At 29.7% G+C, this 27,833-nt stretch overlaps 1 protein-coding gene across 2 annotated transcripts; it reads right to left on the reverse strand.

The window, feature by feature from the left end:
• Nucleotides 1-8,634: 8,634 nt before the first annotated feature.
• Nucleotides 8,635-20,914, reverse strand: LOC113377444 (putative uncharacterized protein DDB_G0291812). 2 transcript variants are annotated; one of them, XM_026617767.1, is made up of 7 exons: nucleotides 20,766-20,914; nucleotides 19,924-20,676; nucleotides 19,301-19,407; nucleotides 18,931-19,092; nucleotides 15,363-15,549; nucleotides 11,173-11,403; nucleotides 8,635-11,025 (listed from the first exon to the last, which is right to left on the reverse strand). In XM_026617767.1, the coding sequence occupies exons 2-7, from the start codon at nucleotides 20,656-20,658 to the stop codon at nucleotides 8,635-8,637; spliced, it is 3,813 nt and encodes a 1,270-aa protein (XP_026473552.1). In that variant the 5' UTR covers nucleotides 20,659-20,676; nucleotides 20,766-20,914. The 2 variants fall into 2 exon arrangements, with proteins under 2 accessions (XP_026473552.1, XP_026473551.1); XM_026617766.1 differs by having other exon boundaries at nucleotides 19,924-20,892.
• Nucleotides 20,915-27,833: the final 6,919 nt, after the last annotated feature.

The following is a 27,833-nucleotide window of genomic DNA, read 5'->3' on the forward strand; positions in this document are numbered from 1 at the left end:
ATTGCTTTATATAGTAAGACAACCATTATATATATATATATATATATATATATATATATATATACATATATACTAAAATTACTAAACTAGTGGGGCACATGGCATCGTGCCTTAAGGCAAATTGCTGGAACTTTCTGTACCTTTTTCCGTACTTTTTTGATAATCTAGATTTTTTTCGAAGTTTAAAATTTTTTGGAATCTAAAAAAAAACTTTTTTAAATATTTTGTATTCGATTTTTCTTTAATTCCTTCTTTTCTTTTGAAATTTTTGAAAATATTCGATTTTTCTTTAATTCTTTCTTTTAATTTTTCGAAATTTAGTTTTTTTTAAAAAAAGGATGAAAATTCGAAAATTTGAATTTTTTAAAACTTTGAATTTTTTTTGAAAATTTTGATTTTTCAAATTTCAAATCGGTTATTTTATACTGTCGAAAATATCGAGTATATTTGTTTGAACCATATACATGAATTTTAAAATAAAAAATCTTGGTACGGAACCCAAAAAAGTTTACGCAAAATGGGTGCACATTGTTAAAATCTTTATAAAATATCTGATAATTTGATGTACAATAAACATTTTTGACCGCCAAATGACAATTTTTCAACTTATTTTAATTGAGAGTCCATAACCGCTATACCCGCCTTCCCCAAAATTTTACCAGTTCATTTCGTCAATACAAGTAAAATGTATTTTGAATTATTAAAATCGGACGTTCTGTTCTCTTCAAAACTGAGTTACCGTTTTTGGCACTTTTTGCCCCGTGTCTTCAGAACGGCTGGACCTGCCTTTGCCAAAAACTAATCAGCACGTCTCTTTATCAATACGAATCGAATGTTTTTTGAATTATTCAAATCGGTTGATCGGTGTTCCCGAAATCGTCGACGAAAATTTGTATCCGCACACACACACATACATCTATTTTTTCTAAGGTATGCCAAAATATTCAGAAACCTATGAAACGTAAAGATATATAAAAAATTTCATTTTCGATTTTTTGCAATTACTAAACTTGCCCTACGGGAAGTTAATTATAGCAAATTAGTCTATTTTTAAACGTTGGTTTTGCTAACTCTATCAAAGGGGCATAAAACTAAGAATATCATTGAAGATGTTTCTACTCATTAGTTTGATAAAAAAAATAGGCCCGCAAATATTATTTTATAACTCATATATGCCATGTAATTTTTTCGAGATAAATTCCAATCATATCCTAACATATTCTTTGAATTCTGGTACTCACTCACTTTCTATTGCGCATTATATGGTTAATAATATGCGTTTTTATATGGTTTATAATACGATCATCAATTATATTTTATAATTACACAGATCGTGGCATATGTTTTCCATTGTAGTTTTTTCCGCTGGACACGAATCTAAAGTCAAAATTGGGTGTCACAAGGCAATTTATTAAAAAAAAAACGACAAAATCTCCTATCTAGTCATTCTTCTGCATAATATTCAAAATCTTATAAATTCTGTCGTTTCCTGATACTTTTTACCATAAATGACTATTGAATTTCAAAAAAATAATTTATTGAGTTTTTTGTTTGATTAAGCAGCAATTTGCAAACATATTTCCTCCCCATTTTTCCTGGGTAATCTGCAACCTTGTTTGCAATTTGAATATCTGAAAATGTGTTGGCTGTATAAAAAAACTTTCCTTCTACAAAAAAAACTTAAAAAATCATTTAAGAGAATAGATTATAAGCATCATGCAAAAGAATTACTAGATCGGAGATTTAGTCGTTTTTCATTATTTTTCTCAATTTTTTGCCATTGGACCCCCAATTTTGACTTTAGATTAGTGTTCAGAGGTAAAATCTACACTGGAAAACATATGTCGCACACCCAAAACAGACAAATGTTTTTATTTTGTAGACCTGTGTTATCAATGAAAATGTAATAGATGCTATATTTACAAAAAACCTGTCTTGTCCTTTGCGACATTTTTTGACTAAATAACTACTTTCCAAACCTATTTTTGTTTTCGAATACTGAAAACTTCAAATTGCCCTATCTGAATTTTGAAACTTTTTCGGCTATTTTGATTGAACTACTTCACACAATGGTTTTTGCAGAAACAAATCAGAATAAAAACTTACAAATGACCCGGCGTGGTAGATAACGGTTAAACTCAAAATAAAAATACAAAAAATGCAAAAAAAACTATTTCAACAATAAATTGATTAATACAAGAAGTTCATACAGTCAGATTCGCAGAAACAATAAAATTATAGATGCTTTTTCAATTCAAAGTTCGAAACGGGTCATTTGATCCGCATATAGTATGATTTAGATAAGACGTTTTGTAAAAGAACTTTTCTAATTCGTTCTATTCTTGATAAAAATACTTACCCTTAACATTTAGTTAGCAAGGTCTTTAAAAATAGATTAGATTATTTACAAAATGATATTAATAATTTTTCTTCGCCTGTTAATAATTCTCTTTTTCAATTCTAATGTTTATTCTCTCAACAAACATAAAGGTATTATTTGTTTGCCGTTTTTAAGCATTTTTTCTTATTGTTTAATATAAAGTTATTTTCCTCATAAGGTTGCCTTTTAGTCTTCAATTTGATAATTGATTATTAATTTATCTTTTTCGGTTTTAAAATGTAAAGCTCCTACTGATAGAAGTATTTATTTGGTTTATAGGCTTTACTGCAACGACTGCAATAAAATGCTGTATTGGATTTATGCGTGTGTGTAGTTATGTGTGTGGATATAATATTTCGTCGACTATTTAGAAACACGAACTGATTCAAATGATTCATGATTCAAAAAGCACGTATTGATTAGTTTTTGGCTAAGGCAGATCCAACCGTGTCGAAGATACGAGGCAAAAAGTGTCAAAAATTCAAGAATACATTTTGCTTGTAATGAAGAAGATTCTGCAATTTGCCTTAAAGCACGATGCCACGCACCACTAGTTCTTCTTTCTCTTTCTACCCCTCCCAACTTTTGACGACAGTTTAGTTTGGATTGCTAACCGATAAAGCATAGAAGAATATATCTTCTGTTATAATTTTTTATATAAATTATTAGTTATGTGTTGTTTACTTATTAAAGTTTTTTATTTTAAACTATCATTATTGTTTCGAGTTAGTTTTTGTCCTGGTTTGGTATGTATAGTTCTTCTCATTAATATGCACCATTAATAAACTGTATTCATTGTAATAATGTATTTTAGATTTTCTGAATGATGACACACATGAGGTGTCAAAACGTACAACAAGTAAAGAATTGCCAATTTGACGATTTAGTTGCAAATTATTTCAAGTATGTTTGAACGTCGAAAGAACAAATAAATATATATAAATTTAAAAACCGTTCAAATATCAGTTGTGAATAGCTCTCATTAGATTTGTGTAAACATAGGCCAAACCGTTTGAAACGGCCCGTTTCTTAGCAATTAACTGTTGATTTTTTTTCTGACAATTTCCTGAAAAAGAAAAAAACTAAGTTAAGTTTAAATTTTTGTTAACAAGTCTTGCGTAAGTTCCGAGTTCTCAATATCGACGCATAAACACATAAAACACACACATAATAACCACGAACTACAAACAAATAAATAAATAGTTATACACTTTTTGATATTTTACACTAATATTTTGTGTATTTTGTCATTTAGAAACGATCAGCTGGATTTGGCCAAAATGATGTCACCGGCATATGTCAGGATATTGGGATTATCCAACATAAATATCCAACAGGAAGATTTACAGCAATGGAACGAATGGTTCAAGTAAGTGAAAAAGTAATTGTTCAAGTAAGTGAAACATTCATTTTACAAACAAATTATAGAGAGAAGATTGTCTACCTATTTACTGTTAAAGATATTGTTTAACATTAATTTTAGTTATTTTTAAACAGTAACATATATTATTGATATAAAATACAGATCAGCAAATATCACACCAGTGATCACCATCGACTACGAGCCTAACAATTGGCATCCAAGAGATACTGTGGAATTTTTAGGAATGTCACGCGAAGTCGGAATGGACAATTGCATTTGGCAGTTTGGACAAAGTAAAATCATTTTTATAATAAAATCACTTTTCAATATAAATAATTAACACATTCAACTTGAGTAAGAAGAAAATTTATATTCTGTGAAAGCTGGAATACATTTACAAAACATAGAAAAGACGCTATATTATTTTATAAAATCGGATGTTAAGTTGTGCAAGAGCAATATGTTATCGAGATTATAAACATTTAAGAGTATCTTATTGCATGGATAATTGTAACAAATATTACTTTGTAATCGTTGACTCGATTTTACAGAAATGTCAACTTGAAACGATAATGCCCAATAAATAATTGTAATTCATATCATTTTACAGAACTAAATTCCAGCATTATACCGAAGTATTCAGAAGACATTTTAACATTTGACAACATCGTGGATGTGTTGACAGACAGTGGAAAATGGGGTTCCTGGAAAGTTGCTGCTGCTGACATGGAACTGGATTGGGACACCAAACCTCATAAATTAAGAGCATACTATGCCAAAATCTCACCCAAGGCCAATATAATGACAATTAAATCGTGAGGAATTCTATGATACATTATTTTCGTTTAATCTAAATTAAGCCTCGTAGATAAAGTTATTACAATTGTGAATGATATTACTAATAGATAAGATATAAGATTCGATTAGATAATAGTAATTTTTTATAGAAGTCCAAACACAATTGATGATTCTGAAGAAGATGAAATTGAAAATGACGATGAAGAAGCGTTGAGATGGTCTTACAGTCAACGAACGGATATGTGGCTTTCACGACCACCTATTTCATCTATGAAGGTAACAAAATTTGAAAAATTATCACTTTGTTTTGCCTAATTTGCTATAATTTAAAAAATGCAATGTTCTTAAATCGGTTAATTTATGTTTAATAAAGAAGCTGAAAATTATACGAGACAAAATAACTTGTGTCGAATCTATACATGCGAAGCAACGTTATGCAAAAAGAATTTATTATTATTTTTCCTCAATGTATGATTGTTATAAAGTGCATTTTCAAATTGAACCTAAATATTGTTAAAAAAAACTTATTAGGATGCGAGTTGTTGCAAAAAATGTTTAGAAGATGGTCTACGTTATGCCAAGAGTTTGGGAGATGCAGGAAACCATGGATATAAAGTTTTACTACAAGATATCAAGTTAGCCAACATGGAACCTAACATGGTAATTAATATTTAAAATAATTATAATTAATAAATAAAAAGTGCCAAGAATAAAGTTTGAAATTAAATTAATACTACAAATTATATGATTTGATCATATATTAATTCAACTTGTCATTAATTTGGCAATCAACTCCTTTATTTTGTTTCTTTTCAGTCAATATTGACTCAAAGAACACACGTCTAAAATTTATGACGTTCTGTCCTACCTTTTTATAATTAATATCATTACAGATATTTTTCACATCCTTGCTCCACAAACAACTAATGGGTTCTACAGTATTGGACACTGTGACAATGAAGAACAATGACGAGCTGGTTCAGTTTTACACCCACTGCACAACTAACTTTACTGACGAATCAACCGGTTCTATAACCATATTTGGTGTTAATTTGGAAGACGAGGAAATTAATACTGCTGTCAAAATTACACATCGACCAAAGGACGGAAATATAATGGAATTTATTCTTACCGTAAAAGATAAGTAAGTAGCAGAAATTGAGATTTTAATAACAAAATATATCTACCCCATGATATACCTAGAGTGAGAAGTTTTATTAAACATTTTTCTTTTATTTTTTAGCAAAATTTTGATCAACGGAGTATCAGCCAGCACGAATAGCGAACCGTTCCCTAATTTAAAAAATATCAAAGCTAAAAAATCTATCATTCTCACGTTGCCCGCAAGATCAATTGGATTTTGGGTTGTTCCAACTCACAGTAAATTATGTGCCAATAGCCATCAACATAAGCATTCTTCTCCGAACAAAATTTTCAGAATGCGCCGGACATCAGCAACTAATTTAATGGAAGAGCTGATTCTAGATTCTTTGAAACACAGCAATTATCACTTTTTCAAAGACTTGAAAGGGAGAGTTGGAAATAGATATATAAACAAGGTACAAACTAAACAGGAAGTTGATGAAAATCATAAGAATAATCAAATAGTTTGTCTGCAAAAAATAGAAGGTGAAAGTATCAAGAAAAAATTACCGTTGGCCAAATTGCGTGCGAATAACCTGGACAATGTTGAAAAATCTGAACAAAGAGAAATGCCAGAAGAAGATGATGCGAGAGTAAAAAGAGATGTGGAAAAGACTAAAAAGCTGCTTCCAAAACGAGTCCAAGATACCAGGGGCGCAAAAAAGATCATCACAAGCGTTTACACTAGTGGACTTCAAAAAAAAAATTCAGCTGAACTAAGCATTTTTCAACATAGAGACAATTTTGCTCTGCCCAATGGAGATGTATATGCTGACATAGGAAATGACAATGATTACGATTACATCGAGTCTGATGCTGATGAACCATACTCCAAAAAAGATCAATATGGAAAATACAGCCAACAGCCAAAACAGATGGAAAAGGATGAAGATTATGGGTTCAATACAGAACAAGGCTTATATATGGCTTTTAATCCAAAACTCAAACAAAATTTCCAAGTCCCTGCTATAAACAAAAACGAATTCCTAGAACTTGGCGCAGTTTTTAAGCCACAACCTCAGTCATCTATTGTTGCACAGGAAAATCCTTACCAATACAGGTTTTCTAGATCTGTAAAAGATACAGATTCTAAAGTTGACATTTTTGAGACTTTAGTAGATAATAAAGAAGTCAAGAAAGATGATTTATCAAAACGAAAACAGAAATTATATAAAACTAGTATGAGCAAAAAAAAATTGTTGAAAAAATCCAGCAATCAATATGCAGAGAAAAAAATAACAAGCAGATAAACTATAGAAGTCAATTACTAGATAATGATGTTGATACAAAAACAAAAAAAACTAATGAGATTAGATCTGAAAGAAGCTTGAAAAACAAGAGAAAAAGTCAAAACTCCTTTGAAAGCGAAAATCAAAAGATTAAGAGGCAGATTGAAACTTCTTCACTTGATTCACAAATTGACAAGCATGTCAAGAGTTTCCAGGATCTTAATGACCACCTTACTTCCAAGCTTAGTGAACGTTATAACAATGAACTAATTACTGAACAATTTAAGAACATTAATGATAACTTTAATAATTTACAAAATCATCTCAAAGAAGCCAAAGAAAAATTACTGTCTCAACATCTTTTGACAAAACCTTCAGCACCATCTTTGCTGGAGCAAAGTGTCACAAATTTACAAAAACCAAAGGGTGACTCAAATTTATTAAATAATAACGATTCTTTACAACAACTATTTTCAAAAAATCCAATAAATATTGATGATTCTCCTCTGAATAAAGAATGGCCCTTACTAGATCACAAATCTATTACTGACAAAATTGATCAAGATTTAAAAGCTTTGCAAGAACGACTAAGTAAAGTACTGCATAATAAAGAATTGCTTAAAACAAAATCACTAAATTCAGGGGAACAAAATAACAAGCAGGACACCAAGAACAAAGATGACAAATCAGAAGTATACCAACCATCAATTTCTATTAGAAAACTACTAAAGAATAAACGAAATCCTCTGTATCTAAAGCACCTGGAAAATTTAGAAGAAGATATTTCTAGTAACATTCCGGCAAATGCCGAAAGAGCTTCCAACAAAGAAAAACGTGCTATACCGGAGGAATCGTCCAACGAAAACATGATATTCTCTAATAGCATACACCAAGATGATGACACTGAAGACTTTACCCAACATTATGAAGAAGTTATCAACCAAATAGTCATACTCGATGAAACTCATGATCCAGAAAACTCTAAAAAAGCAAATGAAGAAAAAATAATCATAGAAAATTTTGACAATGGAGATATTTCTAAAGATGAGATCATTTTTGTCAGTGATGATAATTCAACAAACACAGCATTAAGTAACGGACAAGCAATGACATCTCTAAATATAATTGATGATATGGCTCACAAGTTAACTGATTTTGTAACATATATTCAAAGCCAAATCAAACACTGGTTGTCTTGAACAAAACTGAAGTAGTTTTAGTAGCACATTAGTTATTTATTCATTTATTGTATTTATTTAAATAAATTATTTTGTGTTTCAAAAACATCTGGTTTGATTTCACCGTCTTATCACATCATTATCATTATCAGGAATGTCACTAACTTAAAATTTTACAGGAACAGTATTACAGAAAGAAATGATTAAACGATCAAGAAATTATTACACACTGATATCAAAAAACAAGAATCATTAAGTGCTGCGCAATGTACAAAAGCATGAAATAATACTTTTAATAAACCATGGTTATTTTATTCTGAAAAATCGACTAAACAAAAAATTTGAGGATTATTTTTAAATCGATAACAGCAATAAAAAAACAAATCATAAATATAATATATAAATTACCATATATTATTGCAAATGTTTGTACATATATATAACAATAAAATATATGAAAAATTACTTCAAACGAATAAGCAATTTGAAAAAAAAAAACAAACACTAAAAAATATAAACACTTCAACAATAAATAATTTGGTATCAACTTTCATCTTTTGAATTCATGACTTTCATACTATCCACAATTGACCGTAATTGATCGTTAGACATGTTTAACTTCTCCATAAAAACAGCAGCATTTGCTACAGATTTCCTGAAAGCCATGTATTGCACATCTGATGAAGTTTCAACAGTCTTGATGACAAGAGCGCCCAGCTCTACAGAGTCATCATGCAGTTCCGGAAAATCGAACAAAATTTCATCAATATTACTTATCACATTAGTATTAGAAAGTTTTTCTGATTGTGTTTCCTTACTCAATCCCTCTTGAGTATCTTCACTGCTGGTACTCACTTGTTGAGGTGAAGAAGTGCCAATTACAACAGACTGCACTTCTGTGTTTTTTTCTAGATTTTTGTTATTTTCAGATGACAAATTTTCAGGTAAACTACTATCAATTATTGCATTACATTCTTCATCTTCTGAAGATAAAACAATAGTGTTATTTTGTGATTCTGGCACAGTGATTCTATCATATGCAACTACTGGCCATTCTATTTCTTTTATCGACATCCTAGCAAGAGATTCACTTTCCCGTGATGACGCTGATTCTAATGCATTTCTTTTTGCACTGTCAATATTAAATCTCCTAAAACTACTTCCAGGGGAATTTGAGTTAGCATTATTTTTTTGAATCTCAGAAGTTGTAGATGTGAGCAGATCTTGTGCAGGCAAATTTTCATTCATACCTGAAGATGAAGAGCTAACATTTTTCGGCTCTGAAGAATTTATAACTTTCTTCTTGGGAACAAATGATAATATTGACAAATTCGAAATCACATTACCATTTGTATGAGTGTTTTTCTTAGGTTTATCAGATGTTCTTCTAAAAATTTTCTTCGGAATATCAAATGCTTTTTTGAAATAGGAATACGTATATTTAGTAGGACTTTTGTTCTTTTCACCTACAATCTCTGGTGCATCCAAATTCCGATTTGAAGTTTTATGTTTAGGAATATCAACAAGGCGGCTGATACTGGTTTTTTCATCAGGTATGGACTTGCCTTTGTTTTTGTTTATCTCAGTCTCTTTTCCAGAACAATCCAAAGCATTCTCATGCAATGATATTCTATCTGAATGGGGTCTAATTGCTAAATTTTTCTCACTCAAATTTTTATCACAAGATGCAAATGTTAGTGAGTTATCATGCAGTTCCATTGATTCAGATACCTCGGGCACAGATAAAACCACAAAATTATTAACTGGTGTATCAACTAGTTTAATGGAATTATCTAAATTGTATTTTTCAGTACCGGCTGAAGATAATTTAGCACAATCCATATTATAATTATTAGTAAGATCGGTGATATTTAATTGTGAAGTGTTTACTGGCATATCTGAAAAAGGTAGAGTAATGATTCCATTGCCAGTGTTCAAAATGTTTACATCTGAAATTTCATTGACGAAAGAGATTGAATTTTGTTTATCATTTCTATTTGATAAATCGGAATTTAGTGGAATATTTTCAATTGTAGCACCACATTGAATGAACGGTAATTGCTGAACATCATTCAAAGAATTTATTGCATTATTTGCCATGTCATTTTTATTAGAGTCATTTGTAGATAAAATAATTAAATTATTAGTTGACAAACTTTCCCTAACATTGGTATCATCATCTAAATTGCTTATGTTCAATATACTGTCATTGACTGTCAAATTTAAATTGTCTAATTCGGTTATGTCAGATATGTCTGTTCCATCACTATTATTTTTCTTTGTACTATTACTGGCAGTATTGTTTTCTTTAATATACTCATCTATTTCTGTGAGATTATGTTGCCGATCTTCAACACTCTTGATTATTGTAAATGCATTACAATCTTTTTCAATGTCATTATCACAAATTTTTAACTTTTTATTAGACACCTTGATGTTTAGATCTTCAAGAACTCTCTTATTAAGCGGCTTTGGTGTTGAAGTTAGATTAGTATTGTCATGCTCAGTGAACATATTATTGAATTGCAAGGAATCAGTATTGACTTGTTGCACATATGTTGATTCATTCACAATTCCATTTGTGGTATTAATTTTTATTTTATTAATTTCCCTTAAGTGTTCATCATCCACAGGATTTAATAAAATTTCTTTACTCTGAGAAGATTGAACATTATCTTCATTGCTGTCATCACTGTCACTAACAACATCAGAACTCACAATTTCAAGAAGTTTAGCGTGTCTTTTCCTTCGCGGTCTTGGTTTTTTTTCAACAACTTTTTTTATCACCTCGGCTTTTGGTGGTTTATCTTTCTTTTTGACATGGTTTATTTCCACACGTTTAAGTTCTTCTTCTAAACTTAACAGATCAAATTGATGTGGATTGCATAAAACCTTATTCAGTAACGTCAAATTTATTTTCTCTTCTTTTTTGAACTAAAACAAACAATTATTACATTTAATTGTAAAAATGTAGCAAAAATTAATGCATAAGTACTGATATTTTATTAATAAACATTTTATGCATAAAACTTTAAAACTACGTGCCGGCTTCATTTAAATTATTAATAAAATATAATTCACCTTTAATTTCAAATCCCTTCTTGATCTGCCTTCAAATAACGATGACATCATACTAAAGTCTGTGCCGACAGTGCTTAATGCTTTATAAAATCGCAATGTTTCATTCACCGACCAATCTTTGGGCCGCCTGCGTTTCTTATAAATTCCATAATTGGTGTTTCCATCATCATAAACTAAATGAGAATTAGCTATTTCTGCTCTACCCTTTTGAGTTCCTGTTGTTTCAATTACCTAAAATATGTTTATTTTCTAATGTTTTAGATGGAAAACATTTTGTTGACACATAAATAACACAAGCATAATTCTGCAGCTTGTAATGCAAAAAACTAAAAACATGGTGTAATCAAGTTTTCACTTTATACACTGAGGATGTAAATAAATATATTTATTCATTAAAACAACAATCACACTACAATAATGAAAACTAACTACACGATTTTTCTTCAACTTTGACTCAAACTATTTTATAAACACATTTGCAAATAAATGATCGCACACTTTTAGGTTTGACTTAGGAATACTTTTTACAATAATATATAAGAAGCTTTCTAAGCTTTAATAGATTTTGGATTACCCTGAAAACGTTGCAACAGTTTGAGCTTAAGATGTGTGTTGTTCTATGAAATATGTCTAACTAATTTACGCAATATTACAAATGACAAAAATAAATAATAAATAAATTAATAAACGTTAAAATTTCAATGTATATACATAAAAAAAAATTGTTTTGAGATACTAGCGATTCATAAGAATTCTCGTGCAATAATCATGACTCCTCCGAAACGGTTTGATGAATGGCATAATTAGCCAAAATCTATTTTTCATAACCCTAAGAAGTAAGGATTGGCCAATTGAAAAACACATAAAGCCCAAAATCCTTTTACCACAAAATTAATATTTTATGAGTTTATAAAAAAGCTTAAATTTTACTTGAATCTCGCTAATGCTCACTTATATACTTCAAATGAATAATTTTAACTTTGCATTCAGTGTATATAATTCTTATAAATATTAGACAATGTCCTTCATTTTAAATTCAATTGATTAAATCTTGTTTATTTGCTTTTCTATAAACATATGTTACAGTGTTTATAATAATCTAATATAAAACATTGAATATTTCATTACGGTACAAAAGTTCCAACAATTTGCCTTAAGGCCATACACCACTAGTTTTATTTTCTTTAATGCGGAATTTAAAAAATACATACAACTCTACATATTCACCGTCCAGAAATCTCTACATTTCATGATTGTCATTTTGGTAGCTCAATCATTTTTTATATAGCTCGATAACTGATGAATTTATTATCTTTGTTTATTATCTTTATTTGTATTTATCTTTATTAATTATCTTCATTTGTCTTTTGTGTGCACGTCTTTCACTGAACATTTTAGCAGTTATTCACCAACGTATCAGCAATTTTGGTCACTCAGTTTTTAGACAGTCGTTTGAGTAAGTATGTATATGTGTTTTTGTGAAAACATTTGAAAATGGGGAATCGAAAAAAAAGCATTGCTGAAGCAAACAATTTATTAGTGCTTGACGAGCTAAAGGCGCAAATTGTGGGAATCGGCAACAAATGCATGAAAAGAAAATTCTGTTTCACCTAGCAACGCGCCGTTCTTTTGCTCTGGCAAAAATCCAGAAGTTACGGTTTGAACTGCTTAACGTCCGCTTTAAAACTGCTTACTCACCAGATATGGCCCCAGTCGATTTCTTCTTGTTCCCTCATTCAAAAACAGCGCTCGGAGGACAAAGATTTTTGTCAAACGAGAAGGTAATGATCTTTATGAACATTTTTTGGACAAAAATTTGCCAACTACTATTTGGATGGGTTACAGAGATGGCAGCATCACAGGGATAAGTGTGCAGAGTTACAATGAGTTAATGCAGAAAAATAAAAAAAATAAGAACAAAATAATCTCGAGTCATTGTTAGGTCGGAAACTTTTCAAGCCACCCTCGAATTGAAATTTCATATCATTCCGGTGAATATTTTCGAAGTTACATGCAAATTTGAAAATGAAAACACGGCTGAGACCGATAAAAGTAATTAGTGCCTCGGCAAAAAAATTTAAAAATCTACAGGAAAATTCAGTTATATGTGATTCATCTGTTGAGTGTGTTATTTTGAATTTTATAACAGTGTTTTTAAAGCAATTTCTGAATATGTGAAATGTAAAATGTGAAAATTTTTCCGACCACTTCGAAAACTGTGAAAATCGCTGCATACATAGCCACCAGCATATTTAATTAAAGAATGGCATCAATATTGTATTATATGAAGGCAATATGATAGAAGAATGGCTGGCAAACGGCACCAGCTCCAGTTATTAGAAGTTTCCAAATCGGTGGAGGGTCTCCTATAAGACCCTGGAATAGATGACTCTACGTAAGTTGAAAATGTTTGTTTTTATCCCATGTGTTTTTTTTTATGTTTGATTGATTGATTTTTGAAGGACCAATTTGTTGTAAAACACAATTATAATCTTATCTGTTTATTTTTTAATTAATTATAAATTGTACTTGTATTTACAATATTTTTAATTTTTTAAATACCATATTTTAAATATCATATTGATTGATTTTATTTTATGATGATTTTGGATTGATTCTATTTTGTTTGTATCAATACATAGCATGCTTTAATTTGGCACAAACACCATGTAATTGGCTTTCCAAACTTTAAACGAGTTATTCTCAAAGCGGTGTTCTCAAAGTCGATGACCAACATAACTCCAAAATGGCAATCTCAAATTTAAACAGAAACTTCTTAAATATATTTTTTAGTAATTAATTTTTTTTAGTAATAGATTCTTGCGATCCGATAAATACTTTATTTTGCTTATTCTTTCAATTAATTACTAGGTTTATCATTACTTTAATGAAAAATGAAATCTCTTTGGTTTTTAATTTCATATGATTTACTTCAGAGATAGAGTGGTCACCGCAAAACGTGTTTTTCGAGAGGTGCTTCCCGATATCTACTGTAACTAAATATTTTTACTTGCAATTATTTTTTAAAATACAGTTAAAAGATGCCTTTATATGTGTATAAATTATGGTATCAATAGATTTATCAGTTTTCTCAGAAAAAATTCTTGACAAATCCCTTTTTTCCGGCCTTGAAACTGTATATAACCCCTTAAAAATATAGATGAAAAAATGTATTGAAAATTTTGCTGAGTCAAAAAATCACTTCCGAGCATTAGTTGCATCAGCAAATAAACTTGAAGTGATTTTTCTAAATATGTTTATTATTTAAAACTATGGTCAATTATTAACATAACATATATTAACTTCAATGATAATAATAATAAATATAACAAGGAATGGAACTTCTTAATTACGATGTTTCTGCATAAAGTTGTATTGTGGAGTATCTTTCAAACCAATCATAGTGTATATAAACCATACTTTGCATAACATTACTAGCAAATCCTCTTATAAATTATGCAATAAATGTTTTAACATACAGTAATACCCCGTTTAACGCCGTATCGTTTGGCGTTGTTTCGTTTATTCGGGATAAATGAGGAACGTTGAACAAATAATTCAAGGAGCAGTGCAAATTTTCTAATAGTAAGCTCAAAAAATGAACTGAACAAGAAAAAAACAAAAATGATGACAGTAGTAATTCAGCAGAAAAGTAAAAAGGAGTTTGTCTACCATAACTTAAATAATTGATCAATTCATTGAAAATGATCTGAATTTTGACAGGAGCTCTAAAGTAAGGCGTGGTGTTAGAGATGCTCTATCTGTTTATAAAAAACTTTTAAGAGAGCAAGGCAAAAGAAAAAGTGGAACAACATTAGTGTTTTGCAAACACTAAAAACGCAGAATGCTAACTAAATATGACAGACTTAGAATGTTATTTGTTTTTTTCAAGAATATTGGTTTTGTTATTTATATTTTGTTTTTATTTTTGCAAGAAATAATAATGTGGTATTAATTTGGGCTTTAGGAAACAAATGTTTGGTTTTATTTCTAGTAAAAATAACATACTTTTTAAATTTATTACCGAACCAATTTCCAAGCTGTCTTCCCCTAACTCCAATATTTCCTGTAAAGCTTCGTTTAGCGCTGTTTCGCATTGCGCTCTACTTTGATAGAACGTATCCCCCGCGTTAAACGGGGTATTCCTGTACTTAAAAAATATGAACATGCAGATGGATATTATGAAATACCAAGCTTTGTTCGTCCAATATGATCTCTCCGCTGGGCCCAATTTTAATTTGTGGAACTGGCATTGAAGTTTCTTCTGTTCCAGCATCAGTAGCTTCATTTGATTGTTCATCCTGTGCTCGTTCAACCTCTTCAACACCTTTAGGATCATCTATAGTCCTTTCTTCTTCAACAATGTTATCATCTCTCCTGAAGAAAAATGTAATGTAGAACTTTTTGAAATAAAATATGCTAAACAAGATTTCATAAAAATTAGGCTTGCATCAAATATTCGGTTGCCATTGGATATTCGGCACCTTTTCTGTCGAATAACGAGTAGTTTTCGTCCAAATAGTAAATAATTAAAATGAAAGGCGCAGTCACCGCGCAGCAAAAGTTTTGTTTGTGCTTCATGCGATAAAGAGCTTGCGATGAAACTAAGTTCAGATAACATGTGATAAATTAATTTTTGATTACTTTTATAGTAAATTGAAAATTAACGACTTTTGAAATTATAAATGAACGTGTTAAAAATACTTTTGTTCTGGTTCAAAATTGCGGCAAAATATTTATCAGTGCTGGTGTAAAGGGTTCATTCAAAACACCTTTTCTCTGAAGCTGGGATGAACTATGAGAAAAAAAAGTGAACTACTTCCAAAAAATGCAGACAAATTAGTTTTTAATCTTCCTCTTTTACTACATTTTGAATATGGTTATCTAATTTCATAATATATAAGATAATTATGTAACAATAATTACTGAAATGAGCTCCTCAGTGCACACACTAACTCCACTTTTTGAAAACTTAGATTTTAGTGTGAAAGTATGTAGACCTATTTGGTATAATAGTAACTTTTTGTGTTTATAATAACTTTCCAAAATAATAAAAATGAGCACCATTAAACGACATTTTTTGAAGTAAATAAACATTTTAAAGTTACATCATAGTACACATCTTGATTTAATGGAAAATGCCTGAATCAGAAGAATATTTTACCCTGTTCCTTAAAAATAATAAAACAAATTAAACATTTGTGCTGTGTACTAGACGTAAGTTTATTGATTAGAAATTATTTCTATATTATTCGTGGAGTCTATAAATCTTTGAAGTTATTAAAATGGAAAATATTGTTTAGGCAAGACAGATATTACAGCTGTTCAAAAAATGAGATTATATCGCCAGCGAAAAAGTAAAAAAAATACAAGCAGTCAATGAATGTATGTTAATTTTAATTAAATGAAGTTCTTCAAACATAATTACATAATGAGTGAAGTTGCGAAAACAATATTTGTTTATGCGTTGTTTAAAATAATCCACTGTGTGAACGAATATTATAGAATTTATTAATCAGCGATTACTTCATTTCTCTTCAATGAGTTTTACTTCAATCGCGTGTGAATCTTACGCGCACTCTTTTTTTTCTCACTGAATAATAATAAGTTATTTATTTCGGAAGTCATTTTTATTAACTCCGTTTTGTAATGTATTTGTTCCGGTTGGGCTGCATTTCGGGTTTCGTATTCATGACGGATGACGAAAATTTAGTAAAAATATAAACCATATGTATGTTTGACTAGAAAGTGTAGTATCTCGTGGGTCTGGAGAAAATTCATCTTGATTTTAAATGAATTCAAGGCTTAGGCTACAAACTGAAAAATAAAATCGGAGTGAATTTACATTAAAATTTTGATAAGAGGACAACTATTTGCCAATGACTCATATTTTGCCATTATTGGGACATGTGCCAAAAAAATCAGAATTTTATATCAGATGACTGGTACGATGTAATGACAAGATTGTTTTTCAACAAAATCTTTAGAACTATCCATCATTAACAGAAAAGTTACCGTAAATTGGCTTAAAATTCTGAACAAAGCTATAATGGTCTAAACTGCATTTCATACAATTCAAATGTGGCTATAATGGCGATAGAGCCTTTAATATAAGAAAATTTGTAGTAAGTAGATAGCTGTTTAAAAAATATCAGAGAATAAAACTTGATTACATCCTGAAGGAAGAACTGTGCCAAGGAAAGAACAAAAATACATGATGCAATTGCTAAAATGTCTTTTTCCTGTTGAACATAATTACTATAACAACTTAACAACAAATTGAAATGACAAAGCTTCGCATACAAATGATGAAGAGGACATAAGATTGTTGATGAAGATGAATTAATCACATAAGTCATAACATAATTGTCAATATTATTTTTTATAGAGTAAGTGTAGAACAAATTTATAAGAATCTTTTTCTGTAAAAAAACAAATTGAAATACTGAATTTAATTTTATCACTTATGGCGGAGTTTCATTTTCTTGAAAATCCCGTAGTTTATTTTTCCGAAAAAAAAAACGGCAATGACTTTTCCGTATATCTAGTATAAAAACAATAGTTTTTAACTTCCCGTAGGGTAAGTTATAGTAATCGCAAAAAATTCGAAAATACATTTTTTTATTTATCTTTACGTTTCAGAGGTTTCTGAAAATGTTGGCACACCTTAGAAAAAATTGATGTATGTGTGTGTGTGCGGATAAAAATTTTCGTTGACGATTTCGAGAACACGGTTCAACCGATTTCAATTATTCAAAAATTGACAATTTGACGTGCTGATTAGCTTTTGGCGAAAGCAGGTCTAGCCGTTCCGAAGATACGGGGCAAAAAGTGACAAAAACGGTAACTCAGATTTTAAGAGAACGGAGCGTCCGATGTTAATAATTCAAAAAACATTTTACTTGTATTGACAAGGTGAAGAACTGATTAAATTTTTGGGAAGGTCTAGCGGTTTCTCAGATCCAGTAAATAAAAGTAAAAAAAATGCCACTTTGAGGTCATAAATTATCATTAGACATATGCACATATGCCGACGCGGCTCTTAAGCGCTTCGATATGCGTCTCTATGCAGCTAAAGCAGTGCGTTTGCTTTGAAAAGTTCAAAATTTCCGAAATATTCAAACTAAAAAAAACTTTTTCCATTCCATTCCATTTTTTATCAAAAAATTAAAATTTCTCAAAGATCTAATTTTTTCAAAGTTTAAAACATATTTAATCTTTTTTTGAAAATTTAATTTTTGGTACGGAAAGTTCCAGCAATTTGCCTAAAGGCACAATGCCATACACCACTAGCTTCTTATTTTATCAATTATTTTCATACACTAAAATATATTATTCGAAATGATCTGTGCTGAATATTACGAATAAAAAAGTAACCAAATATTCGTTGCAAGCCTAGTCATAAAACTTGAATAAACATATTGTACTTCCATTATATATGTGATTTGTATTGTGGATAGTGATTACATTAAAACAGATGAGTTCAGGTGTTAAAAACCCATATACCCATATACTATTTGATATAAGTTCATGAAACTCGCTCAACATTGCCAATCAATCTCAAAAATATATTTTTTGTTGTTTTTGTTTAAACATAAATGAGTGTATATACTCATAAAAATAAAACTGTTTCAAGTTAAAATGTAAGAGTATACAATAAATATAATTTTCAAACTTTCCAAGATAAGTTTTATTCTCAAACATTTTCCAAGATGATGAGAAGTTTTATTCTCAAAAATATTGATTTCTACTACTCACTTTATAGGATTTGCTGAAGGATTATAATATATCATATCAAACACCGTTAACTGAGATCTTTCTGGTGTGTTGGAACCATACTTTCCAATAAAAGATTTTCTTGCTTCAGCAAGTTTTTTACTGACCTCTGTTCGACGTACTGTTCTCTTTGGTATCACAACACTGAAATTCAAATGTGAAAAATATGAATTCCAAAATGAAATTAGTAAATAATAAGAGTTATATCATACATATCTTTCATCAAAACTGAAAGGTTTACTTGTTTCATTACACAAACTACTACATAATGTTTCATATTCTTAATTGGTGCAATAAGAAATCTTAGGTACAAATAATATATTTGTAATATTCTAATAATTAAATTTCTTGCCTTCGGGTAATTTTTGTGAGTGGCGGTGAAGCATCAAGACTTTGCGAAGAAATATTTCTACTAGATGGAGTATTCCGTGATTCATCTTCTGACTCACTAGCATTTCCCTGATAAAAAAAACTTCATTATGCCTTCAACTGTTCACAATTAGGTATTGAATTTACATGCTTGTTCATTACAATCAATAAACAATAATCAAATATGCTTTAAGAAAATATGTCTCAAAAGTATTATTATACAACATTAATAAAAAATTAAATAGGTTACACAATTCAAGGGTGGTAGTATTAACCGCTTAATGCACACCTCTGGACGTATACGGGCAACATTTACCAGCATACTTGTGAGCTCTGTGAACGTCACGGTCACTGAAATTGTATATGTCTCAAAATACTACATCTCTGTATGGCATGACCCATAGGTAATGGTTAATAGAAGAATGTAATTTTCAAGATATTTTAAGATATCGACAACATTAGATGGTAATTTATTGCCATTTTAAAAATTTGTGCTTGCTTATGAGACCTAGCCTAAGAAAAAATGTGCATTAAGGAGTTACTTAACAGAAAAGCGATAAAAATATAACAAAAAAAAAGCTCAAAACATAATAAATATTTACTCACATGTATCCCACTTCTTCTATGATTCAATCTAGGGGTGGGTTTGATTCTCTGTCTGTTTTTAGTTGGTGAAGCAGGAGGATTAAGTGAAACCTCCAAAACATCATTGTTATCACACTCAGACAAACTAGTTTTGTTGCAATTTACTAAAGGATCTATTCCTGGTACAGTATGAACTTTATTTAAAGTATCTTTATTTGTTGGTGTGATATCATTAATTATCGTGTTAGGTGTGCTCGAAGCATCCGGGGACAAAAGAACAATTGTCTGTGGAACAGGCTTTTGAGTAGGCGTTTGAAGTAATCTCCTATTAATAACTGGTTTAGTGATTCTGCGAGATTGCAGTCTTTGACTTTCTTTAGCAACACTTGGATTAATGTTTGTAGAATTCTCATTTTCCTTTGTTGTATCACTGTCATTTGTGGAAACCGAATAAGAGTTTTTATCATTGCGCAATTTTGTTTCAGAAGTTTTAATTTCACCCTCTTGTAACTGTGTTGGCGCTTCTTTCGAAGATGATATTAACTCATGTTTTTTCAGATCGTTGATTTCAATATTATTATTTATACAAGGCGCTGGATGAATTAAACTATCTGAATCAGCTGTTATTTCTTGAGGGTTATTTTCATTATTTGTTTCCGTCGTGACATCATTTGCGAGTGATTGACTTTCTGTGTTAACCTTTCGACGAACCGGTAAATTTGCTACAGCTTTTATTCGAGCACGTCTCAGTGACATTCTAAATCAGATTCTATACTAAAAAAATAACATCAAAATATTTTTTCACTTACAACAATATTGTTCGGGTAATATTCGTGTAAAAAATAGACATATTTAATATATACATTCGTGAACTTCATACAAAAATAATCATTCATAATATTCTGCATCGAAGACGAATAAAATGTTGTAGACACATGCCATAACACGTGCAGCAAAGCAAAGTATCCGTCGAACGTAACCCAAAAATAAATGAAAACTGATATAAAGCGTGACACACGTTCGCACACTAGAACGACGCGTCCACAGACTCAATAATATTGACAATATAGACCGAAATCACTCGGCGATTTCAACTAAGATTCAAACTGCGCCGGTGGTGCCAGCTAACGGCAAACAACTCCTGTTATCAATGTGATTTAATAAAAATATAATGGTTTCTCTTAAAAATAAGCATTCTGACAAACGATGCTTCTACAGCCAATACCATATGGGAAAGCAGAGTAGGGCCCATGCGGAGTTATCTCCGAACAAATGCGCTTTACCGTGTTTTGACATTCAGTATTGTGAAGCTTTGTTTATAGATGGCTCATATGCTCAATTTCAACTACATAACGTTCGTGCCTTTCATCGCTGCACGAATGTGCAAATAACCTAAGTTTGTACACGCGAGTTGTTGCTAAATAATTGTGTTTTAGTGAATATTTAATAGATAAATTTAATATAGTCACGTGCCAAGTTATTTCAACTGTGAATATCAAATTGCACGTCTTTCTTGCAAGTGATGGCCAGGTATGCTTATTTATCTCTGACCAGGTATATATGATAATGTATTATATTTATTTAATGAAAATGTATAATAATATGATGATGAAAATATCCTAGATTTTAGCATTTCAAGTGCAAAGTGCTAATAAAGTGGCAACTCCCTTATATTTTGAAGCACATTTTGCAAATATTATATGTAAAGTCAAAAACTTTTCAATTTATTCAAGAAAGCGTCCTAAAGTTTATGTTCTCCTGAGCCTAAAATATTTTTTTTTTTTTTTTTTTTTAATTTTTATTTTCAATAGCATTCAATTCATTTTCAATACATGACTATTCTATGAGCTATTTGGCTTATGTCATTCACTCACACACATACACACACACATATAAATTTATCGGATCAATATTACAATCATATTTAGAGAATCACTTCAATAAATGATTCAATTATTCTGTTCATATTATCTAAGGTTCCTCCATATTATCTTCGGGCAGCTTCTTCTTCAGTCTTCTTGAAGCCTAAAATATACCGCCATGTTTGTACTATATAAATGTATTATAATAATTATTATTTTAGAACTTGATGTATCAATGTCAATTCGTAAAAATGATATAGAGGCAGTTAAAGATTGTCGAAGGACAGTAATTTTACCTCAGGTACTTAAATACAAATTGCTTAGATATTTATTTTGAATAAGGTAGTTGTATCTTTAAATCAAGTATCTGTCTTTTTGTAATAATTTATATAATAATGTGCTTCTTGTTTAAGCTTGTTCGAGTTTTATAGAAGTGGGAGGATTAGACAAATCTTCTTTATGGGAATCATGAAAGAGTTCTCTCCTCACAGTCATGACTAGAAGAACATCCTGATGTAGAATAAGGCGATAATTCTGATAGAGGGTAAAAAAACAATCTAATACAAAGCCACAACAGCGTGCAAATCCAGCGAAAAGAAAGTAATTTTAATTCTAAATACCATTTTCAAAGGAAATAAGAAAATTCACAGCGGAGGACAAAATTCTTGCTTTGAATCTGTATTAAAAGTCTTCAAAGGCATAAAGGGCATAAAACTTTATTCTGTTTATTGAAAACACATAGTTTTATAGTTTATCTTTTATAACAGTTTTAGTGATAATGTTTTCATCATAATCATAACATGCGTGAATGTAATGTTTAAAAAAAACTCATACACAGAAACTATTCAAGGATTTCATCAAATGCAATTCTATTAATTCTATTTATTCTATTAATTGATTACATAGTAAAAATACTATTAAATGCAGAGATAATAAAGAAAAATGTCTTGTAAATGAATTTTAATCCTAGGAATTTAGTTTTCTCTCAATTTTAGTATCAATATGTCTTTCTAAATTCTTGCATTACTTAAGTAAAACAATTGTCAATTCCTTCGAAATTTGTCATTCCATTTTCAATACTGCGCTCTTCTCTTCTTACTTTTTAAGCGTTTAATTAAGTTTAAGTTTATTAATTAACCTTTTAACTTGCACGCTCGAGTTAATTCGAGTTTTTTCCAAAAAATTGTGCGTTTAGTTATTTTTGTTTAATTTGTAGCACTTTAAAGATATGTAATATATTTTAATTAATATTAGTCAGTTATTTCTGTTTAGTTTATAATTTTTCAAAAATATGTCTGATATATTTAAAAATATATTTTGTGTTTTGTTCTTATTTCCAATATTAAAATTCATTCAAATTTTGATTCAGGCTGTATTGATTACATGAACACATGTAGAAGTAATACCAGGAATTTATTTTCAAAATGTACATGTGCTGCTATCTATAATCAAAGTTTTACATTTTAATCAAGGAAACGTCAAATCGCCAGACATAGCGATCTATTTATGCTTATTTATCTATGGCTAGTGGAGTTACTATTTATTTTTTTATGCTTATTTAACTATGGTCACTAGCCTAGACAATATTATAATATGATGATTCATATAGAGTCTATATCTATATATATATATATATATATATATATATATATATATATATATATATATATATATATATATATATATATATATGGTCTATATTATAGACCATAGATAAGTAAACATAAATGCAGAGATATATATAAACATAGATATAGACTATTCCGATTTTTAGATTCAGAAGTGAAGTTAAATGGTCCTACACCCAGACGTGAAGGCGCTGCTTTTGGCATTCAAATTAATGGCTCAAAATTTGAATTGGAAATTCATGAATTTTAATAATCGGGTATTTGAAACTAAATTTGGTATTACACTCGTATTATGTTTAGTGTTTTGTAATACAATAACAACAAAAATTTACTAGATATTATTATATTATAATAAATATACAATTAAATCGAAATATAAATCTACAAACACACTGCCAGTTTAAATATATATCACAATTAATCTTCTGGAACAATTTCTACACTTTCTTAACTTATTAATATAAATATTTAATGAAATTTAGTGAATAAGGTAAATGTACCATATTACGGGATGTTGAGAAACGTTTGACTTTAAAGATGATTTGTAAAAAAAGTAGGAGAGTGAACGAGCTGAAACTGTTGTATTCCATAAATAAGACTTATAAGATCATCATAGACTAAAATTTTGCGGCATAGAAATTCATTTATAGAAATAATCGGCATTTTGCTGAACCACTAATTTGTCCCTAATTCCGTGATAAAATTCGGCTCGTGAACATAATGCCGGTAGCCGTTGTACACTATTTCGTGATAGCACTTGAAGCATACATTTTTGATCATATTGCTTTGATAAATAATCGGCATTTTGCTGAACCACTAATTTGTCCCTAATTCCGTGATAAAATTCGGCTCGTGAACATAATGCCGGTAGCCGTTGTACACTATTTCGTGATAGCACTTGAAGCATACATTTTTGATCATATTGATCATATACTTGAAATGGTTATAAAAAATATGGTTAATTAAAAAATAATACGTTGATATAATTTTAAACATTTATTTAATTTAGATTTATAAAAATCATAAAAATATAAGAAGTTGAAACACTTCCAAAACAAAAGTAAAATAAAAGTAGGTATTATTATAGTAATAGTATAATAATCATTATCAATACTGAAAGTTTTGCTAAATGAATAAATTCTATAAAAAATATAAAACAATAACGAAATAATTTTTAACGGCAATTAGACAAGAATATTAACTTCAAATAAATATAAAATTTAAACTCAAAATAAAAAATTTAAACTTGAAATAGAAGTTACAATTTTGCCAACAAATGCAAATAATCTTTAAAGTCGTTTAAATTAACAATGCCAACTAGCCTAAATCAGGTTTGATTGAAAATTTGTCTTAAAAAGAGTGTGTTTTAGAAGCTTTAAAAAACAGTTAATATACTATTGCGAATTTCTTTTAAAGCCTTTTTTAGGGTTTTGGGTGAATATTTAAATGGAGCCATGTTCTTTGAAAAACTGAAAGAACGATTCAAAATCACACGATATTGAATATAATTTTAATAGTGTTTAATAAACTGTATTAAACTATTAGAAAGCTACTGCATTCATCGGTAACGTATTTTCGAGTAATTGCAATTCATAGAATTCATATTAATTTAATAACTTATGATGTTTGTTCGTTTTATTAATATGTATGTTATATAATGGTTATATTTCAAAAGATCACTGCCTTAATCGAATCAAAACTACCGTGTTTAAAGGAATGTCCCTAGATCTCTGCATACATACATAATATACATACCAGCGTCTTAGTGATTCCGCGCCCTATATGTGTGCTATACGGGGTTTATCTGTACTTTTATTCCATTTATATAACAGAAACTAGCTGTAAGTGGAATTCTGTCTTAAGGCAATTAGAGCATCGTGCCTTAAGGCAAATTGCTGGAACTTCCCGTACCAAAAATTATTATTTTTTTAAAAACGATTAACGTTTATGAAAAAATTTTACTTCAAAAAATTAGATTTTTGAGAAAATATAAATTTGACAAAAAATTACTTTCTTTGAAATAATTTTTTTTTTTGAAAACAAAATTTTTTTGAAAAAAAAAATGTTTTCTTTATTTTGACATATTTTGGAAATTCTGAACTTTTTTCAAAGCAATCGTACTGCTTGAACTGCATAGAGACGAAATGTCAAAGCGCGTAAGTGTCGCGCCGCCGTCTAACGGATAAGCATTGGTACGGAACCCAAAGAAATGTAAAAAAAAATTATACTTATTGTTAAAATCTCTATAAAATATCTGATAATTGGACGTGCATATGTTCAATGATCATTTTTGACCACCAAATGGCATTTTTTTTACTTTTTTCATTAGATCTCCGAAACCGCTAGACCTGCATTCATGAAAATTTGATCAATTCTTCATCTTGTCAATACAAGTAAAATGTTTTTTGAATTATTCAAATTTGTAAAATGTTCCTGAAATCGCCGACAAAAATTTGTATCCGCACGCACACACACACACACACACACATACATCCATTTTTTCTAAGGTATGCCAAAATATTCAGAAATCTTTGAAACGTAAAGATATATACAAATTTTCATTTTCGATTTTTTTGCGATTACTATAACTTGCCCTACGGGAAGTTAATAATTGATTAATACATAAAAAGGTAGAAACAAATGATTTTCTCATTGCTACGATATTCTAGGTATATTAGAATAATGCAAATAAGTGAAAAAAAAAAACGTGTACTTTCTTACGAAAGAGTGATCATTTCAAACCCAATTATTAAGGTTAAAAATTAAAACACATATACAACATATACCGTAATTACGTTACAGTATTTTGTAGTCATTACCAAACTTGTTAACACCGCCGAATTATAAGCACTGTTGAAAATAAAAAAAAATTGAAGTCTATTTTTCGTAATTGCGGGATACTCACGGAATTACGTTTACTGGCTCAGTTGTGTGAACCTAATTACGGGAGTCATGAAATTGACTGTTTCTTATTTTTCATATTTTTTTATTTTCAACTCATTTACAAATCTTTATATTAGCCAAATTGCCAAATTTTGCATTGCATTTGTATAATGTTTTGTTAATTATATTTTTTTAAATAAAACATGTTATTAAAAAAAATAGTTAATTATATGGTATAGAATTTTCTTCTCACTATCCAAATTTAGCCGCCCCCGAAAATTTGCCGCCCTGGGCAGTAGCCCCGACTGCCCCTACTGTAAATCCACCACTGCGTACAAATTATTTTTTGTTAGCGTTGCCGACACCGAGTTAAATATCACTGACATATGTGTGTCGAAAAGAAATGTATTTACTTGAACACTATTCATGGATTTCCTGGTTTGTTAACACTAATCATACCAAAGATGTGTCAAATGACCCGTTTTGAACTTTGAATTGAAACTTCTCGTACTAATCAATATATTGTTCAACTAGTTGGTATTGGTATTTTGCCTTGAGGCAAGTTACATGAACTTCCCGATATGTATAAATAATCGACTTAATCAATAAAAAATAAATTAATTTATGAGTGATTAAAAGTATTCCAAGTGGACACGTTCACTCGGAGTATTTTCTAAAAGCAAATTTTCAAAAATCAATAATTTTTTAATTGAACCAGTTTCCGTAGGACTTTAATGGTTTAGTGTGTTCATTAAGACCAAGTACTCTATCGTTATACCAAGTGAATCGTCTAATTTTAATTTTAACAAATGTCAAAAGAACTACTCATTTTCTCAAACTTTGATCAATTTTTAAAATTAAACTACTTGTCGTAAGGCCGTAATATTTTAGCAAGTTCCATAAGGCCATGATATATATCGCCAAAAAAAGTTCCATAAAGATGGGCTTAATTTTTCTTTCAACAGTTAATTACAAGAAAACGGGTTGGTAGATTTTCATCTAAAACTAATCAGTATCATTCCCAACAAATATCTTTCGAACAGTTTTTGATTTTTTAAAATCGATTCGGTAGTTTGAGCTTAAATGTGGACAAAAATTTTAACACTTTTGTTCAAATTACAAAGAAACGGTTTGGCAGATCGTCTCACAAATGGATACATCAAATGGCTTTTAAATTTCTGAAATCGGTTCAGGCGTTTTTAAAAAAACGTCGATCAAAGTTTTAATTTTGACAAATGCCATAAAAACGATACTAATTTTTGCAAACTTTGAGGAATTTTTAAATTTAAACGATTTGTCGTAGGATCGTAATATTTTAGTACGATCTACAAGACTATGATATAAAAAAAATCATAAAAATTGTCGATTTTTTTTTTTAAACTTTATTACAAGAAAACGGCTTGGCTGATCTTTACCAAAAACTAATCAGCACGATTCGCAACCAACATCTATCGAACAGTTTTTGAATTTTCAAAATCGATTTAGAATTGCGGGCTAAAACGTGGACGAAAAATTTTTCACTTTTCTGCGATTTAAAAAGAAACTGCCGGACAGATCA

The sequence above is a fragment of the Ctenocephalides felis genome, unplaced genomic scaffold (assembly GCF_003426905.1).
Source record: "Ctenocephalides felis isolate EL2017-DRISC unplaced genomic scaffold, ASM342690v1 CF-g0.4_SCAFFOLD_01886, whole genome shotgun sequence".
Classification (NCBI taxonomy): Eukaryota; Metazoa; Arthropoda; class Insecta; order Siphonaptera; family Pulicidae; genus Ctenocephalides; species Ctenocephalides felis.

Coding starts and splice junctions, on each gene's coding strand:
- LOC113377444 (XM_026617767.1), bottom strand. CDS start 20,658: ATGTCACTGAGACGTGCTCGAATAAAAGCTGTAGCAAATTTACCGGTT. Junction 19,408..19,923: donor ATAGAAGAAGTGGGATACAT/GTGAGTAAATAT, acceptor TTTTTTTATCAG/GGAAATGCTAGTGAGTCAGA. Junction 15,550..18,930: donor CCTTCAGCAAATCCTATAAA/GTGAGTAGTAGA, acceptor ATTTTTCTTCAG/GAGAGATGATAACATTGTTG.